Source organism: Nerophis ophidion, linkage group LG27 (assembly GCF_033978795.1).
Source record: "Nerophis ophidion isolate RoL-2023_Sa linkage group LG27, RoL_Noph_v1.0, whole genome shotgun sequence".
Lineage (NCBI taxonomy): Eukaryota > Metazoa > Chordata > Actinopteri > Syngnathiformes > Syngnathidae > Nerophis > Nerophis ophidion.
The window spans coordinates 25,461,650-25,483,066 of record NC_084637.1 but is presented as its reverse complement, the minus strand read 5'-3'; the positions used below and the strand labels follow the sequence as shown (position 1 = coordinate 25,483,066).

The following is a 21,417-nucleotide window of genomic DNA, read 5'->3' as shown; positions in this document are numbered from 1 at the left end:
ACATATATATATACACAGATATATACTGTGTATATATGTATATATACATATATATATATATATATATATATACCTACATATATATACACATAGATAAATATCTATACACATACACATATATATATACACAGATATATACTGTGTATATATATACATACACATATATACATATAAATAAATGATAAATGGGTTGTACTTGTATAGCGCTTTTCTACCTTCAAGGTACTCAAAGCGCTTTGACACTACTTCCACATTTACCCATTCACACACACATTCACACACTGATGGAGGGAGCTGCCATGCAAGGCGCCAACCAGATCCCATCAGGAGCAAGGGTGAAGTGTCTTGCTCAGGACACAACGGACGTGACGAGGTTGGTTCTAGGTGGGATTTGAACCAGTGACCCTCGGGTTGCGCACGGCCACTCTCCCACTGCGACACGCCGTGGATGGATGGATGGATATATATATACATGTATATACATATATACATACATATTTATATGTACATGCATATACATATCCATACATATATATATATACATATATATATATATACATACATATATATACATATATATATATATATATATATATATACATATGGATGGATGGATGGATGTATATATATATATACATATATATACGTATATATATATATATATATTTATATGTGTATACGTATATATATATATATATTTATATGTGTATATATATGTGTATATATATACATACATACATGTATACATATTGAACGCTGAAAAATAACATTTTCTAAAAAAAACTTGGGTATTTTTTAAGAAAATGTTTTATATATATATATATATATATATATATATATATATATATATATATATATATATATATATATATATATACACATAATGTTTTTTTTATTTATTTATTTTAATTTTTTGTATTTGTCCTGTCCAGTCAATTAATGCAAATCATATTGTGGATTCAATGTTTGGATATATTTAGTGATTGGCGTGGTCAGGCTGCAGCAGAAGAAGAAAAACATATATTATTTATGAAAAAATAACAATTTTTTTGATCCAGTTACTGATTTTTGACAATAAAAAAAAAAAATTTGTTAAAAAAACTAAGTTTTTTCCTTTTTCAATGTCCACTCCTAAAAGGCAAGTACCAATGACCAAAAGATATACATATACATCATGAGTGTGTGTATGAGCCACACTTTGGCTTGGGAACGTAAATAAACGCCATTACCTGCAATCAATCGATGCAAAAACATGTCAATCCGTCTCCACAGGAGCTTCACACTGTGGCTTTAAGTATCCAAAATGAGCATTAGTGTACATGAAATACCCTGTGAACAGACAGGAATGATTAAAAAAAAAAAAGCGCACGCTAAAAGGAGCAAGGGGAAGACGTCGAGAACGTGCGAACGAAAGGCGACAAAGGAGACCCGTCAAAGTATTGCTATTAACATTTTGCACATCAGTCCTTGGGGCGCATGTGCAGACTGAACACATGCTACGCTTGCTATAAATAAAAACAACCCTTTCAAGTAACATAAAAACATTCACGCGAGTGCTAAGTCACCCGCCACCCGGGCTGTTCAATGGCGCTTGTTGGAAAACAGTCTGAAGGTGAAAATGGAAAAGCCGGGAATTCCGAGTTGTTTTCCGACTAAAAGGGGACACAAACATGAAGGCTGCAGCTACTTCTGGGTCTGAACCACAGCGCCAGCGCCGTGCGCTCAGGGCAGAGTGGGCCGCTTATAATTTACATGACGCACGTGGGGTCACCTGGCAGGGATGGGCGTGAAGGGGGAGGGGTTTTAGGGCTGGGGATGTGGATGGGGGGAGGCGGCAGTCAACCTAGGTGGTGTAGTCCGACTCCTCAGACGCCAGCTTGGTCCGCCTCTTAGTGGAGCCCCACAGCCTCCGGGGGATCTGAGAGGAGCGGCGGGAGAGGAAGGAGGAAGGAGGAAGGAGGAAGGAGGAAGGAGGAAGGGGGTGAGAGTGGGTGTGAAAGCGTGAAGCCAAAAGAAACAAGGAGAGGATACGATCCATGAGTCGATAGCATGTCCATATTTGATTAGGAGCATTTGAAACATCTACTTTGGTATGGAAAGATGAAAAGAGAAAAGCGTGCCGCACAATGAAATACTCTTTCTAAAACATGACTCACATCCGAATCGCCATTTCCTATTCATTCCTATCTTTTAAATCCATTCATTATTTTCAAAAATTGACTTTTTTCTTTTTCTATAGAAGAATCTATATTTTAAAAAGACGTTTTAGGCCATGTAAGTAACCTTTTAAAGGCCGACTGAAACCCACTACTACCGACCACGCAGTCTGATAGTTTATATATCAATGATGAAATATTAACATTGCAACACATGCCAATACGGCCGGTTTGGTTTACTAAATTGCATTTTTAAATTTCCCGCGAGGATATCCTGTTGAAAACGTCGCGGAATGATGACACTAAAGTTGACGCGTGCTTGTGACGTTATTGGTTGGAGGGGACATTTCAGCACAGCACCACACACGGCTAAAAGTTGTCTCTTTTCATCGCATAATTACACAGTATTTCGGACATCTGTGTTGCTGAATCTTTTGCAATTTGTTCAATTAACAATGGAGACGTCAAATAAAAATGCTGTTGGTGGATTGCAGCTGCCTTTAGCAACCGAAACACAGCCGGTGTTTCTTTGTTTGTTGTGAAGCTTTAAAGGGGAACATTATCACAATTTCAAAAGGGTTCAAAACAATAAAAATCAGTTCCCAGTGGCTTGTTGTATTTTTTGAAGTTTATTTCAAAATTTTACCGGTCCCGGAATATCCTAAATAAAGCTTTAAAGTGCCTGATTTTCGCTATCTTCGAAACCACTATCTATTTCCCTGTGACGTCATACAGTACTGCCAATGTAAAACAAACAATGGCAGATAGCACAGCAAGATATAGCGACATTAGCTCGGATTCAGACTCGGATTTCAGCGGCTTAAGCGATTCAACAGATTACGCATTTATTGAAACGGATGGTTGGAGTATGAAAGTATTGAAGAAGAAACTGAAGCTATTGAGCGAATAGCTATTGACGCTATTCATAGCCATAGCATGGCCGAATAGCTTCGTTAGCATCGCCAGTAAAATGTGCGGACCAAACGATCAGGACTTTCGCATTTTGTGATAATGGAGCAACTTAAATCCGTCGATTGGTAAGTGTTTTTTTCGCATTAAATGTTGGTGGAAGGAAACGTAATATAGTTGCAAATGCATCTGCAGGTTATCCATACATCTCTGTGCCATGTCTGCTTTAGCACCGCCGGTAAATAGCATGTTAGCATCGATTAGCTGGCAGTCACGCCGCGACCAAATATGTCTAATTAGCACATAAGTCAACATCAACAAAACTCATCTTTGTGATTTCGTTGACTTTATCATTGCAAATGCATCTGCAGGTTATCCATACATCTCTGTGCCATGTCTGTCATTGGCGGTAAATAGCATGTTAGCATCGATTAGCGTAGCATGTTAGCATCGATTAGCGGCGCATGTTAGCATCGATTAGCTGGCAGTCACGCCGCAACCAAATATGTCTGATTAGCACATAAGTCAACAACAAAACTCACTTTTGTGATTTCGTTGATTTTATCGCTGCAAATACATCTGCAGGTTATCCATACATCTCTGTGTCATGTTTGTCATCGCCGGTAAAATGTGAAGACACTGCAACACATTCAATGGGGGTCTGGCGGCAGACACTTTCTCATCTTCGGTGTAACTTGAATCCCTCCCTGTTAGTGTTGTTACAGCCTCCGACAACACACCGACGAGGCATTATGTCTCCAAGGTTCCAAAAAATAGTCGAAAAAACGGAAAATAACAGAGCTGAGACCCGTGTGTGTAATGTGTAGAAAATGAAAATGGCGGATGTATTACCTCAGCGACGTCACGTTCTGACGTCATCGCCACCAGAGCAATAAACAGAAAGGCGTTTAATTCGCCAAAATTCACCCATTTAGAGTTCGGAAATCGGTTAAAAAAATACATGGTCTATGGTATATATTGACGTTTGCATAGGTTTGATGATAATGTTCCCCTTTAATACAGAGTGGTCAAGCGAACATGTTTCTCTACGTCAACCAGCAAGTTTTTGGATGGGAAAATTGCGAAATTAAGTCGGCTCTTACCGGAGACTTTAGTGGATTATGCCACCTCCTCCTGCAGCTCAAAAAGGCAGCTGTGATCTTGGCTCCTCTCAGAGACACTGTGTTCACCGCAGCCATCCGACTTTCAGGTATGACTTTATAATCTCACTAAACACTATTAACACAATAAGCAGATAAGGGATTTTCCAGAACTATTCTAGTGAATGTGTCTAATTACATCTGAAACGCTCCCACTGGAACCGTCGCCTTTTTTTTTTGGTAGTGCTTCACTCTAACTTTCCTCATCCACGAATATTTCATCCTCGCTCAAATTAATGGGGAAATCGTCGCTTTCTCGGTCCGAATAGCTCTTGCTGCTGGAGGTTATGATTATAAACAATGTGAGAATGTGAGGAGCCCTCCAACCCGTGACGTCACACGCATATCGTCTGCTACTTCCGGTAAAGGCAAGGCTTTTTTATTAGCGACCAAAAGTTGCGAATTTTATCGTCGATGTTCTCTACTAAATCCTTTCAGCAAAAATATGGCAACATCACGAAATGATTAAGTAGGACACATAGAATGGACCTGCTATCCCTGTTTAAATAATAAAATCTAATTTCAGTAAGCCTTTAAAAAAGTTTCATTGTAATCATTATACCAAATAATAGATTGTGAGAATCAGATTGAATCAGGACTCGTGTTGAATCTAGAATCGATTCTGAATCGAATTGCCGCCCGTAGAATCGGAATTTGAAAGATTCAAACCCCAACTGTAGAATCAGTGCAATATTATCAGGGTGAATTTTTAGAAAGTGGCTACTCCAAAATAAATGCACTCAGATGCTGTAACTAGGAGTGTGCCGATACAATACCGATGTTGGAGCTTTGAGTACTGATTCAAAGTGATATCAGTAGGAATTTGATCGATTCTGAATCGAATTGCCGCCCAGAGAATCGGAATTTGAAAGATTCAAACCCCAACTGTGTAACCAGTGCAATATAATCAGGGTGAATTTTTAGAAAGTGGCTACTCAAAAATAAATGCCTTCAGATGCTATAACTAGGGGTGTGGCGATACAATACCGATGTTGGAGCCTTGAGTATTGATTCAAATCCAAAATAAATTCCCTCAGATGCTATAACTAGGGGTGTGCCGATACGATGTTGGAGCCTTGAGTATTGATTCAAAGTGATATCAGCAGGAATTTGTACTCCATGGTAGTGTGGGATTTTGAAGAAGGTTTGATCAAGCGAAATGAGTCAAACAGAACAATGGTAAGTATGAGAAACACTAAACTATGTATTATTAACCGTCTTATGCTGTCTTTAAATTGAAGTGGAATGGTGATTTTGACAACACCTCGTGGCCACAGTAATACATGAAGTCCAGCTGCTAAGTTGAGTGATGCGTGCACGTTTGTTACTGGATACTTTCTAAGACTTTGTATGGGTAATTTATATGCAACTGTATTTGTTTATTTTGGCAAATGTGGCGTTTTACACAGCGATAACGTTCAACTAAGGGAGTACCCAGAGTTTTCCCGATGGACCGATGGACAACGGGCCATTTATTTATCCCTGCATTTACTTCTTGCTGCGCCTTGAATTTGTAATTGTGCGATAACTCGGGGACAGGATGCTACAGAAAATGTCAATAATGAATGACGGAGCGCGTTAGGTTAATTTGACAGCAAACTATTTTCTAGATAGGCTTCAGCAACCCCCGCGACCCCGTAAGGGACAAGCGGTAGAAAATGGATGAATGGAATTTTCTAGCCCTCTCCGGCCGGTTCCGCGGTATGGTGGAAACAGAGATATACACACACACACACACACACACACATATATATATATATATATATATATATATATATACATACATACACACGCATACATATATATATATATATATATATATATATATATATATATATACATACACACACACACACACACATATATATATATATATATATATATATATATATATATATATACATATATATATATATATATATACATATATATATATATATACATATATATATATATATATATATATATATATATATGTATATATATATATATATATATATATATATGTGTGTGTGTGTGTGTATATATTAGAGATGCGCGGATAGGCAATTATATCATCCGAAACCGCGTCACCAAAGTCGTCATCCACCCCCCGTCCACTTGAACCAACATTTTATCAGGACCGTACCCGCCCGGCAACCACCCGCTGAAATACATCAGAGGTTGTCCGCCTTTACCACTCACAGAGCTATTTAAACCTGTTTCACAGAGTAATGGAGACAATTGGAGCTGCTAACGTTCCCGTGACTATCCAATAGCGTTCATCCTGATGACAAGAATATGGGCGTGCTGTGAAGCCATTGCCTTAGACATCCTCAACAACATGTACGAACCGATTGTTGGTCCGGCAACATGTTGTGTGCAGTTTCGCAATCACACGTACAAGATTGAAAGGCATACTGGGTGATACAGAGTACACTGATGGTTGTGATTTAAACAACTTTAAGACTTACTAATATGCGCCACGCTGTGAAGCCGCACAATACAAGATTGACAAACACATTTTGGGAGAACATCCTCACAGTAACACAACATAAACGCAACACAACAAATACCCACAATCCTTTGTATCCGTTACAATTCCTGAATATAATTTACACCCCCGCGCCCCCAACCCGCCCACCTTACCGACGCACGGGGGGTGGGTTGCTGCTAGCGGGGTGTATAACATAGTCAGGAAGTGTCATGAATACAAATAATTCTGGGTATTTGTTGTGTTGCGTTTATGTTGTGTTACTGTGAGGATGTTCTCCCGAAATGTGTTTGTCGTTCTTAATTGGTGTGGCTTCACAGCGTGGCGCATATTACTAAGAGTGTTAAAATTGTTTATATCACAACCATTAGTGTACTCTGTGTCACCCAGTATGCCTTGCAGTCGTGTGCGTGTTGCTGCGGAAGCCACACACAACATGATGCTGGACTGACAAGCAGATCGTACATGTTGTAGAAGGCGACAAAGCCAATGGCTTCATAACACGCCCTAATACTTGATATCTGGGTGACTGCCGGCAGTCATTCAAGACAATAATAGCGTCTCCTATTGTCTTCTTCGCTTTATGACACGGGTCTTAAATGGCTTTTTGAATAGCAAAGGAAACCGGATGGTTCAACCGCCACCCGCCCAAATCTAATTAAAATCTATTTTTTCGTCATGTCAACCGCCCGACCCATCTCTAGTATATATATATATATATATATATATATATATATATATATATATATATATATATATATATATATATATATATATATACACACACACATATATAGATACATCAGGGATGGGAATGAAGATTTACAAAATCAGCTGAAAATGTTTTGACCCTAAAACACCGCTTTGCGCCCGAGTGCACAGGTGTAGTTTCCTTTTATACCCCCATTATTTACTTTTTAAATTTGATCTCAACTCTGTACACTGCTGCTGGAATTTTAATTTTCCTGAGGGAACTCTCCTGAAGGAATCAATAAAATACTATCCATCCATCCATCCATCCATCCATCCATCCATCCATCCATCCATCCATCCATCCATCTACATTCTTGGTGTCTCATTCACGAATAAACAGGAAAATTCCTTTCCGTTTTTTTAGACGGTCTGTCATAACGTTTTTAGCATTCAATCAGACATTATTGTGAGGTTTTGTATTAGAGGTCCTAAAAATAGATGTACCGGCCACCAGACACATTTTTTTTCTCTAAATTTGTGGCCAGGATTAAAAAATAATTGCCTAAAATAGATTTGCACAAGTAAACAATGCAGGACTGCTTGTATCAGGATTGTACTTGTTTTTTTGCTGATATTTGCCCGTTGTCAATATCGGATTGGGACACCCCTAGTTATAAACTGCGTTTGGTAATAAGCATGAAAGGTCAACGCCTAAGGAGTCCAAGTACAAGGAGCTTTTAGATGAGGGTTGAAGAGAGCTGCTAGGGTTTCTGGATAACATTAGTGGAGCTGAACACCAGCTGGTCCCGCTGGTGCAGCAGCCGCGTTGGAGAGCGAGCTCGGAGTGGAGCCAACAAGGGGGAGGCCATGAGCGGCGATCCCTCCAGGCTCTGAGCGATGTAGTTCCTCAGAGAGTTCTTTACCTCGGCCGGCTTGCCCACGCCCACGATGATCAGCTTGCCGTCCTGCAGGCCCGCCAGGACGTGACTCTGCTCCTTGGTGACGGACACGCAGCGCACGGGGACCCGCATGGCCATGGGCTCCCCACGCAGAGACAGACTGCAAAAGACCAATTGAGAGACAGGAAATGATCACGTGATTGTGCCATAGATGTCATGTGAGATGTCTTCAAATCACACACCACCTCATCTGTTACTTCAAATGGGAGTGGATAATGCAGATTATCAAATTTTTGGTACCCCGGCTAAAAGAGGGGGCCAGCAGCTAACTGTGTGTGTTTATACACAGTGTGGAGCCGCTCCCCTAAGTTACTAATCATCACCTTGTGGCAAATAACCTGCATGTCTCACAAGTATTATTATCCCTGGAGTAATGAAGGACGAGGCTAAACATGTTACACACCGAGTAAGAGAATGCAGGAGCAGACGAGAAGCCATGCTAATCGCTAAGCTAGCCGCTAACATAGTTAAAAATTGGGATATCCAAACTTTTTTTTTTTTACTGAGGGCCGGACACTAAAAATTTAAAGCATGTGGGGTCATTTTGATATTTTTCATTACCAAAACCAATAGATTATATAATCGGCTGACCATATTGTGAAATCCCAAAAAGAGGACACATATATGCGTGCCAAGGCCGGGACTAGGCGAAAATTTGCCAATGATACTTGAACTTGCTTTATAAATAATATATTTATTTAAAGAAATAATTTTTTCTTCTCTGTTGACAGCAGTGTTGGCGCTAGGAATTTTCAAAATGGGGTCCCATGGACCCCATCGAGTCATAAAAATGGGGTCCCAAGGTACATTTTTGGGGTCCCACTTTTTTTGTATGCATTGTCCTGTTATATCTCACATTCTATATTGTGTTTTGGAAAAAGGTCGTCATAAACATTACTTAATTCATTAAAAGAAATATAAAAAGAAGACAAATTTGTATGCATATGTAAATGTATTCAGTTATAAACATTCATTCACTTTCTTCTTTCCTTCATGGATCTGAACTTGCGGGGGGATGTTTATTGTAGCATCCCGGAAGAGTCAGTGTTGCAAGGGGTTCTGGGTATTTGTTCTGTTGTGTTACAGTGCGGATGTTCTACCGAAATGTGTTTGTCATTCTTGTTTTGAGTGGGTTCACAGTTTGGCACATATTTGTAACAGTGTTAAAGTTGTTTATATGGCTACCTTCAGTGTGACCTGTATGGCTGTTGACTAAATATGCCTTGATTAACAATCAATCCACTACCTCCTTCTCTCGCTCTCTCGGTCATTGCCCCTCCTTCACCACCGCACACCTTCACGATTTGTTTTGTTTTTAACCTTTCTTAAACCTGTACGTACATTGGAAATACACGTAACCTTGACACAAAACACTGGACATTTGAGGCATTTAAGAAACCCCGCCCCGACACCCCGGACAGACCCGCAAAAGAGGACATGTCCGGGGAAAAAAGGACGTATGGTCAGTCTATTATATACATTTTTTTAACCTTTAGGGCTCCCCTCAAGTTTGGTCCCAAGGACCCAATGATATCTAAGTCATGTTTTGTTTTTGTTTTTTAAATACGGCATGTATCATTATTTTTATTATTATTGAATATTTACAGTAAATTTTTATAAAGTAAAACATTTTTTAAACGTTTTTTGCCCTTTTTGTCAATTACAACCCTGTTTTTTATGGCAAACATACAAAATAAGCAATATTTTCAAAGTGGAAAATTTGATTTTATGTAATAAATCCATGATTCAAAGCACCATTCAGTATTATTTTTTGAGCAATGACAGATTAAAAAAAAAAAAACTAAAATAATTAAAAGTGTTAAAAATAATAATTACAATTTTTTTTTTTAAACTTCCAACCCTGAAGTGTATATATTAACTTCGGATCCAGCTGTTGACTTTAGGTTGTTTTTATTATCTTTTCATGTTGTTGTTTTTTGTTTGTTTGGAATAGAATAGAGTTTTTTTGTCATTATTGCAGTGAACAGATTCAAAGAACAACGAAATTGGAGCAGATGTTTTATGCCCTTTTGTCAAAGACATTTTTTTTTTGATATGGCAAACACACAATATGCAATGTTTTCCACAAAAAATTTTTTCAAAGAGGAACATTGGATGTGAAGTAATTGGAGCCTTGAACAGGTCAATAATTTATAACAACATTGATTTTGAGTCATTATTATTTTTTGAGCAATGAAAAAAGAAAAACCATGAAAGAAAAAATACATAAAACAGCTTGCATGCAAGCTTTGTGTTATTAGAGTCAACATTGCAACTTTTTCTTCTAACATTTCACATTTTTGATCTTTTATTCCACTTTTCCATAAAAAAACCTTACTATATGTATATATTAGTTTTTGCTTTATTATTGACTTTGTTTTGCTCTAACAACAGTATGTAATAATAAAAAAAAAACGGAAATAATTTAAATTGTATTTTTTATGGTTATACAATAATTGTGAACAAAGTTTCCCTCTATTTTTTTAGGTGCGTAAGCAAACGCAAAAACTCCTTGAGCATTCAGTGGAGAACATGTGAGTGACATCAGACGTGCAAACTGTGGCCACACCAGCAGCACACCTGTCCCAAACCTGACTAAATAACAAGTTACATGTTTTATTATTATAATCAACTGACAGCAGTCATTTCCATGAGATTATTTTCTAATACAAGTGTTTTGGCCCACTTACAAGATCAATAAAAATAAATATTGTATTGTTTGTCTGGGTGGAGGTCCTGCTTTGGAAATAATTTGTACCCCTTTCAGAGATCACATTTAGTTCCCATTAAAAAAATCACATGTGGGACAATGAGAGGTAAGCATGGGATCATGTGTACATTTTTGTTTGTAAAATATATATTTTTATTAGTATTTCTTTAAAGGCCTACTGAAACCCACTACTACCGACCACGCAGTCTGATAGTTTATATATCAATGATGAAATATTAACATTGCAACACATGCCAATACGGCCGGTTTAGTTTATTAAATCGCAATTTTAAATTAGGCGCTGAAGTATCATGCTAAAATGTCACGGTATGATGACGTCACGCATTTTAGAGGACATTTTGTTCTAGCACCGTTCCCAGCTATAAGTCGTCTGTTTCCATCGCGTAATTCCACAGTATTATGGACGTCTGTGTTGCTGAATCTTTTGCAATTTGTTCAATGAATAATGGAGACGTCAAATAAGAAAGCTGTAGGTGGGAAGCGGTGTATTGCGACCGCCTTTAGCAACACAAACACAGCCGGTGTTTCATTGTTTACATTCTCGAAAGATGACGGTGAAGCTTTACTATGGAACAGAGCAGTCAAGCAAACACGGTTGGATTGGACCACACACACAAAGTACAGTGTTTTATGCAGCGATCATTTCGAAAGATCGTGTTTCGAAGAGGGTCCCTTGCGAAGGGCAGTGATGGGCATCGCCACCACCCGTCGACTGGTGCTGAAGAAAGGTGCGGGGCCGACCTTCAGGTTGTACAGGTACGACCATATAATCTCACTAAAACACTAGTAACACAATAAGCAGATAAGGGATTTTCCAGAATTATCCTAGTAAAATTGAATCTGAATTGCTCCCACTGTATAGTCTTTTTTTTGTATATATATATATTTTTTCTAGTCCTTCACTCTCACTTTCCTCATCCACAAATCTTTCATCCTTGCTCAAATTAATGGGAAAATCGTCGCTTTCACGGTCCGAATCGCTCTTGCTGCTGGTGGCCATGATTGTAAACAATGTTCAGATGTGAGGAGCTCCACAACCCGTGACGTCACACGCATATCGTCTGCAACTTCCGGTACAGGCAAGGCTTTTTTTATCAGCACCAAAAGTTGCGAACTTTATCGTCGATGTTCTCTACTAAATCCTTGCAGCAAAAATATGGCAATATCGCGAAATGATCAAGTATGACACACAGAATGGAGCTGCTATCCCCGTTTAAATAAGAAAACCTCATTTCAGTAGGCCTTTAATAATAAAAGCATTTCATGAATAAATTGAATACATTAAGTTCTCAATGAATGACAGCAGAATTAGCACACATGATTGGTAAATCATAGTGTAACGACCTGGAATTACACACTGTGTGTTGTGTTGGAGTTGTCCGACTTTTTGTGCGGCTGTAAACGCATCACTGGCTCAGTGCCTTATGTGCATATGTTGGTGCAAGTGAGAGAGAGCGAGCCGTTAATATGACGGATGACAAAGTTGATTTTGGACTGGTTTGTATGACCAGTTTTGCCAAATAGAAACTTTTTTTTACCATTGTTTTTGGTCTTGTCTTTATGGCCGACAATAAAGGGTTTTGCTGAATAAAGTGATTGATGGAATTCATGTCTTCCTTAAAGCGTCTTGACAGACGCTACAATTGAACAGTGATGACGAAAACCTCTCTGTTGTGGCCTCTTGTCGTCAGTTACACTGAAAATTGTTATGAGCTTATTTTTTAATCTGATTTTGTGCGTGGCATAGATTTGCCCTGCGCAGAGGACGCATTTGCAGTGCGCAATTGCACAGGTGCGCACCTTAGAGCAGGGGTGTCAAACTCGTTTTCATTGAGGGCCACATCGCAGTAATGGCTGCCTTCAGAGGGACACTTTTTAAAAATTAATTAAAATATTGCTTGCGGGCAATAACCTGTGATTAATGATAAAAAAAAAAATTGACAGCATTAATACGAGCGGTAGAAAATGGATGGATGGATTGATGGATGGATATAAATGTATACCAGTTTTCACCTCATATTATTACATTATTGCCTATACACTTGATTATTAGATTTTTTTCATGTACGAACTAATGGATAAATCATACATAAAGCTGACAAGCAAATATTCAACTGTTAGAATAGAATAGAATATATCTATATTGTCATTGTACAACAAAATTGTAAGCAAAACTAATTTCCTGCAAATTCATAATAACACATAAAAACATAAGTTTTAGACATGTCCGATAATATCGGACTGCTGATATTATCGGCCGATAAATGCTTTAAAATGTAATATCGGGAATTATCGGTATCTGTTTCATAATTATCGGTATCAAAAGGTAAAATTTATGACTTTTTAAACTGCCGCTGTATACACGGATGTAGAGAGAGATACAGAGCGCCAATAAACCTTAAAGGCACTGCCTTTGCGTGCCGGCCCAGTCACGCAATATTTATGGCTTTTCACACACACAAGGGAATGCAAGGCATACTTGGTCAACAGCCATACAGGTCACACAGAGAGTGGCCGTACAAAAAACTTTAACACTGTTACAAATATGCGCCACACTGCGAACCCACACCAAACAAGAATGACAAACACATTTTGGGAGAACATTCACACCGTAACACAACATAAACACAACAGAACAAACCCTTGCAGCACTAACTCTTCTGGGATGCTACAATATACACCCCTGCTACCCCTAGCCCGCCTCCCACCTCAACCCCGCCCCCCTCAAACTCCTCATAGTCTCTCTCAGGGAGAGCATGTCCCAAATTCCAAGCTACTGTTTTGAGGCATGTTAAAAAAAAAAAAAAGCACTTTGTGACTTCAATAATAAATATGGCAGTGCCATACTGGCATTTTTTTCCATAACTTGAGTTGATTTATTTTGGAAAACACTTTGTTACATTGTTTAATGCAGTGGTTCTCAAATGGGGGTACGTGTACCCCTGGGGGTACTTTAAGGCATTCCAAGGAGTACGTGAGATTTTTTTTAAATATTCTAAAAATACCAACAATTCAAAAATCCTTTATAAATATATTTATTGAATAATACTTCAACAAAATATGAATGTAAGTTCATAAACTGTGAAAAGAAATGCAACAGTGCAATATTCCTTTTTGTGGACATGTTCCATAAATATTGATGTTAAAGATTTATTATTTTGTGAAGAAATGTTTAGAATTAAGTTCATGAATCCAGATGGATCTCTCTTACAATCCCCAAAGAGGGCACTTTAAGTTGATGATTACTTCTATGTGTAGAAATCCTTATTTATAATTGAATCACTTGTTTATTTTTCAACAAGTTTTTAGTTATTTTTATACTTTTTTTTCCAAATAGTTCAATAAAGACTACTACAAATTTGCAATATTTTGCACTGTTATACAATTTGATAAATCAGAAACTGATGACATAGTGCTGTATTTGACTTCTTTATCTTTTTTTCAACCAAAAAAGCTTTGCTCTGATTATGGGGTACTTGAATTAAAAAAATGTTTACAGGGGGTACATCACTGAAAAAAGGTTGAGAACCACTGGTTTAATGCATCCAGCGGGGCATCACAACAAAATTAGGCACAACAATGTGTTAATTCCACGACTGTATATATCGGTATCGGTTGATATCGGTATCGGTAATTAAAAGTTAGACAATATCGGAATATCGAAAATAGGTAAAAAAGTAATTATCGGACATCTCTAATAACTTTTAAACAAATATACAACTGTTAAATCTTTACTAACATATTTTTGTAATAACACTATATAACAGAGGTAGGGAACCTATGGTTCTAGAGCCAGATGTGGCTCTTTTGATGACTGCATTTGGCTCTCAGATAAATCTGAGCTGACGTCGTTTAACACGATAAGGAATGAATAACTCCGCTGGTAATCACAGTGTCAAAAATAACGTTCAAAATATAAAACATTCTCATGCTTTTTAATCCATCCATCCGGTTTTCTACCGCACCTGTTCAAGAAGTCACATTAATGGTAAGAAGTATTCTATTTATTGTTGGTTAGCTTCAGAATAAAATTGTTATTAAAAAAAGAACAAGAGACTTATTATACTCTAAAAATGTTGGTCTTACTTAAAAATGCACGCATTTAGTTGTACACAGTGTTAAAAAAAAAATTATATGGCTCTCACGGAAATTTTTTATATATTTGGCTTGTATGGCTCTCTCAGCCAAAAAGGTTCCCAACCCCTGCTATATGATAATGTAATATTTGGGATGATTAGATAATTAGAAAATCTGCATTTTTTCCTGTCAAAAACGCAAAAATTATTTGCATGTAGTAAAAAAAATGAAGTAATTTATTAATGGACACATTTCCTAGGCTTTCGCGGGCCACATACAATGATGTGGCGGGCCAGATCTGGCCCCTGGGCCCTGAGTTTGACATCTGTAGGGAACCTTGATTGTGAAATTTTTTTGATATTGGCCGATCACCCAAATGGATCATCATCTCAGGGCAACTGTGTCAGGGTTTCCCCTGACAGTTTGTCTGATTTAGTTTTTTCCTCTGCATTTGTCTGTTTCCTCTGTGTTTAGTATCTCCTGTCTTTAGTTCCTGTCTAGTGCTCTTATTTTGTCAGCTTCCTGTCTTGTTCCCTGAGTGCTGTGTTCCTCCTCAGCTGCGGCTTATTGGCACCTGGCCACACCTGTTGCCAATCAGCCTGCTCTTATTTGTACCTGCTTTGTCTTGTGTCAGTTGCTGGATCATTGTATTGTCGTTGCCACATGTCACTTTTGTTGTGCTACCTGTCATGTCGTTTTGTTAGAGCTGCTACCTGTCGTGCTACATTTTGTCCTGGTCGTCGTAGCGGTAAGCTGTTTTTGTTAGCATTAGATATTTCCAGTTTTTCTGTTTGCTATCCACTAGCTTCCATGCTAAAGTTCTTTTTTGTTTTTCTAGCTTCCAGTTCTAGCTCCCTTAATTTATTCGGCCCACGTGCGTGCTTTTTGTTTGTTCTTGTTTAGTTTTAATTAAATCATGTTTTCATATTCTATGCCTGCCTCCGTCTCTGCATCTTGGGGTTTGTCAACAACAAATAACTCTGACAAACTGGACCGTTTGATATGGACGACTGAACAAATGAATGATGGGAATCGGCAGCATAAAACCATGATCAGAACACTCCTGTTCTCTAGTATATCCAGTGGGTCCGAAGGGAGTTTTTTCCCCCCAAAAACAGAAGACATACCACTGTACATGTACTTCAATAAACACGTGTTTTGAGTTTACCTGTACAGGTCTCTAATGGACAGGTAGCCCTCCTCGCTGCCAATGACCACAAACTCCCCAGACACGCACATGTCCGTCATCTGCTCCTTCAGAGGCTCCCGGCAAAGTGGTTTTCCATTCACAGAGTAAAGGTGGAGGGCGTTTTTATCCTGAAACAGGAAGACAACGGAGTTCATTTCCCGTCCGCGAGGTTTGGGCGAACACAAGCTATCGCCGCACCTTGAGCGTTGCCTTGCCCTCCAGGCAGGTGTGGACCAGCAAGTGGCCCTCCCAAGACACAGCCAGGTGCAGGACGGAGAGCGGCAAGGAGCTGTCGCACGGCGGCCGCAAGCAACGCACATACTGACCTTTGCGCACCGTGTGGATGATCACGACCCCGTTCTGATGCACGCAGAAGGAGAACGAGAGCACTTAGTGGGTCGAGGCCCCCCAGCTTTAAAACAAGGGGTTGGTGCCCTCCCACAGTTTTCAAATAAACACCATTTTGGGCCTGATCTACTAAGATAGCTTACGTTGAACAACGTGCAATCCATAAAACTGTGTGTACTATGCGTGCAATTTACTAAGACTGCATGTGTAATTAACAGGTAAAGACCACCCTATTTAAATGAGGTTTTTGCGTGTACTGATTGATTAATTGAAACTTTTATTAGTAGTTTGCACAGTACAGTACATATTCCGTACAATTGACCACTAAATGGCAACACCAGAATAAGTTTTTCAACTAGCTTAAGTCGGGGTCCACGTTAATCAATTTATACTACGCAGCTTTTAACCATGAAGACACTCATTTACTGCACATTCATGTTATCATGCTCCCACCTTTGGTGTTTTGTCTTGTTTTGAAACATGCAACAGATATGTACCACTTTTGATGGGCATTTTAGACGCAGACTTGCCGTGCATCTACAATGGAACCCACTTTTTTACCACCCCGCTGATGGAATATGCTGGCACTAACTTCGAGCATACCCTTGAATGTTCCATACAGAATAAAATGCATATTGCAAGACGTTTTTTCCATAGGTTAAAAATATATTTTCTATATGAAAAATATGAACGCCAGCAGACACAAAACGCATCAGTTGTATTTGTTTTAATCAGCCTTTAAAGTCATCCAGCAGCTATAAAATTATGAAATGATATTGCTGAATAGACGATATGTGTAATATTTTTACGTATGACAGTCCATAAATGTTGACAAACAAACACAGCGTGATCAATGCCTTTCTCACTGCCAGTTTGCACGGCCTTTCATCCAGCAGCTATAAAATTATAAAGTGATATTGCTTAATAGACTATATGTCTAATATTTTTACATATGACAGTCCATAAATGTTGACAATCATACACAATGTGATCAACGCCTTTCTCACAGCCAGTTTGCACAGCCTTTCCAGACGTACGAAATATGAACGCAAAACAGCGGCCGCAGAATAATTTCAGCCTTAATAAATCACACTGTGTGCGCAAAATAATTACATTTGCTCCTCCCAGTATTGTGAGCAATCGGATGATAGGCACATATTTGGCATATTCATGAAGACCACGTTAAATGACTAAGCTAACTCCTTATTCTTCTCTACTTTTTGACCTCGGGGCCCAATTCAAATATTAACACTGATATATCTTAATCTTGATTTTTATCACATTCAATATTTATATCCAACCTACTTCCAGTTAACTACCCTGTCAAATGATATGAAATCATGTGCTAATCACACATAGTATTATTTATTTAACACATAAACTTTGGGCTTATGTCAGGCTGATTAGAAGAATACTAACCAAAGTACTTATACTGCATAAGAAGGGACTAACAAAATACTGATGAAAAATAAATTTACATACAATATGTTGTGCTAAAATAAGTTAAATTGATAACGATTATGTTTCTAAACAAAATTGTTAATAAAATTAAACTTTGGTCATATATTTTTTGCGCTGAAGAAACTTTTCTATGACTTTAGTTTTAGACTTCTTCTGTTTGTTTGTTATTGTCATAACTGCCACAAGTTAAGTGAAGTGAATTATATTTTATATAGCGCTTTTTTCTAGTGACTCAAAGCGCTTTACATAGTGAAACCCAATATCTATGTTACAATTAAACCAGTGTGGGTAAAGTGTCTTGCTTAAGGACACAACGGCAGTGACTCGGATGGCGGAAGCGGGAATCGAACCTGCAACCCTCAAGTTGCTGGCACGCCCACTCTACCAACCGAGCTATACCGCCCAAAGAGGTGGAAAAGTGTAATACAACTGAGGACCGTTGCGGCCAACAGCTGAGAAACTGGTACTTTTGACGGTCTTCTAAGGCAGGGATAGGGAACCTATGGCTCTAGAGCCAGATGTGGTTCTTTTGATGACTGCATCTGGCTCTCAGATAAATCTTAGCTGACATTTGTCAGGCTTTCCCCTGACAGTTTGTCTGAGTTTTTGTTTTTTCCTCTGCATTTGTCTGTTTCCTCTGTGTTTAGTATTTCCTGTCCTTAGTTCCTGTCTAAAGCTCTTATTTTGTCAGCTTCCTGTCTTGTTCCCTGAGTGCTGTGTTCTTCCTCAGCTGCGGCTGATTGGCACCTGGCCACACCTGTTGCCAATCAGCTCGCTCCTATTTGTACTTGCTTTGTGTTGTGTCAGTTGCTGGATCATTGTATTGTCATTTGTATTGTTGTTGCCGCATGTCACTCTTGTGTCTTTGCTACCTGTCGTGTCTGGCATCATTTCAGCTATTACCTGTCGTGCTACATCTTGTCCTGGTCGTCGTAGCGGTAAGCTGTTTTTGTTAGCCATTAGCTATTTCCAGTTTTTCTGTTTTTTATCCTCTAGCTCCCATGCTAAAGTTCCTTTTTGTTTTTCTAGCTCCCAGTGCTAGCTCTCTTAGTTTGTTATTCCGCCCACGTGCGTGCTTTTTGTTTGTTCTTGTGTAGTTTCAATTAAATCAGGTTTTCCTATACCATGCCTGCCTCCGTCTCTGCATCTTGGGGTTCAACAACAAATAACTCTGACAACATTGCTTAACAGGATAAGTAACAAATAATTCCGCTGGTCATTACGGTGTTTTTTAAATTTATTTATTATTATTATTTTTTAATGTTTTGTATTGTGTTTTTATATGTTAAATGGATCTTAAGATCTGCGATACATATTGATGATGATGATGTTAAAAATAACCACGTATTAACTAGACTACAAAGCCATCAGCAAAACCATGCAGCACCAGAAGTCGCCTTAATGGTAAGAAGTATTTTATTAATTATTGGTTACCTTCAGAATAACAATGTTATTAAAAAGAAAAACAGACTTACTATACTCTAAAAATGTTGGATCTTACTTAAAAATGCACGCATTTAGTTGTATTCAGTGTTAAAGAATATTATATGGCTCTCACGGAAATACATTTTAAAATATTTGGCTTTCATGGCTCTCTCAGCCAAAGAGGTTCCCGACCCCTGCTCTAAGGGGTCCTGGCGACCCAACAATGGTTAAGAAACACTCACTAAGGAGAAGCAACCGTCTTTGCACAAGTTTCATAGATCAGCTTTGTGCGCTATCAAGTTTGCACGTGTTTTACTACACGCAAACCTTTAGTAGACCAGGCCCTTAATGTAGTGATTAATGTGTTCAACCTAAACGAGTGTCTTCACTCTCACCCGTGATCCGGACACGGCCATGTCCAGCTCTGTGCTGATACTGACGCTGACCACCTCGTCCGTGTGGCCGTGCAACACTTGAACAGGTTTGGGATGCAGGCCGACAGGAGTGGCGCCCTGCGACGAAGAGAAGAGAGAGGAAACATCAGCCGTGGTACAGAAACAAGCTCAAACAACTTTTGTTTTTATGCCATTTGATCGACCAGCAAGGATGCAACAAATCACTGTCGCGGCGGCATTAACCAGAAGTCCCTTGCCGCATGGCGCCTTCAATTTTGAAGCTTTACTCACTATATATTTTTTCAAATCAAAGTTTACATATGTTTGGCTTAAAGTTAGTCTTGAATGATGTCTTATATGTATAACAGTACAGTACTTGACTTATTGTCTAATATGTTGTGGTGATTAAAATAGATATTTACCAAGGGGAAAGAGGTGGAGCCATTGTTTACGTGCAGGATTTTCATGTTTGAAGTGTCTGCCTCATCAATAACACATTTCCACATTCGTGGGCTTTTGACGCGGGCGATGTCATTCGGCAACTCATGCCACTCATACATGATAAAATATGAGGAAATGTAAAATATCTGATTGTTGTAATCTACTGTATATATACAAACTACATTTGATTACATTATGAATGGGTTTATTATTATGAGTAAATGTGGATAAAATGACATATGGTAATAACAGTAAATTTTCTTTATATATTGTTTTTTTTCGGATGACGATATTGTATTCAAGATGCTATTTCTGAATTTTGTAGACGGCATTATGTTTTGTGTTCGAACAAATATTAACCAAGGGACAAAGGCTGGCTTTTTTGTCTGTCTACACACTGTATCTGCTTCTAAGTACTCCGTGTGTGTGCACTGCCGAACATGTTCCTCTGCTCGTAAAACCAGCAATGTCACCACGTGATGATGCGCAGTCATGCCCGAAAAAAACAAATATATATGGGGAACTTGTACTTTTCAAATTGAGTACAGTACTGTTTTGGATTCATTAGTACCGTGATACTATACAATAGGGGTGTGGGAAAAAATCGATTCGAATACGTTGTGCGATTCAGAATCGATTCTCATTTTTTAAAAATTTATTTTTTCGTTGTTGATTTTTTTTTTTTAATCAATCCAACAAACCACTACATAGCAAAACCATAACAATGCAATCCAATTCCAAAACCAAACCTGACCCAGCAACACTCAAAACTGCAATAAACAGAGCAATTGAGAGGACACAAACACGACACAGATCAAACCAAAAGTAGTGAAACAAAAATGAATATTATCAACAACAGTATCAATATTAGTTATAATTTCAGCATAGCAGTGAGTAAAAATCCCTCATTGACATTATCATTAGACATTTATATATAAAAAAAAAGAAAAATAGTGTCACAGTGGCTGACACTTGCATCGCATCTCATAAGCTTGACAAC

General features: G+C 38.5%; 1 protein-coding gene across 3 annotated transcripts in view; it reads right to left on the bottom strand.

The window, feature by feature from the left end:
• Window positions 1-7,754: 7,754 nt before the first annotated feature.
• The window catches only part of LOC133544401 (neurobeachin-like protein 1), a 151,379-nt gene continuing 137,716 nt past the window's right edge, over window positions 7,755-21,417 (bottom strand). For all 3 annotated transcript variants that reach the window (XM_061889685.1, XM_061889683.1, XM_061889686.1), the window contains 4 exons: window positions 19,977-20,093; window positions 16,546-16,707; window positions 16,327-16,475; window positions 7,755-8,450 (listed from right to left, as the gene is read on the bottom strand). In XM_061889685.1, coding sequence (XP_061745669.1) covers window positions 8,153-8,450; window positions 16,327-16,475; window positions 16,546-16,707; window positions 19,977-20,093 — 726 coding nt within the window. In that variant the 3' untranslated portion in view covers window positions 7,755-8,152. The remainder of the gene's footprint in view (window positions 8,451-16,326; window positions 16,476-16,545; window positions 16,708-19,976; window positions 20,094-21,417) is intronic.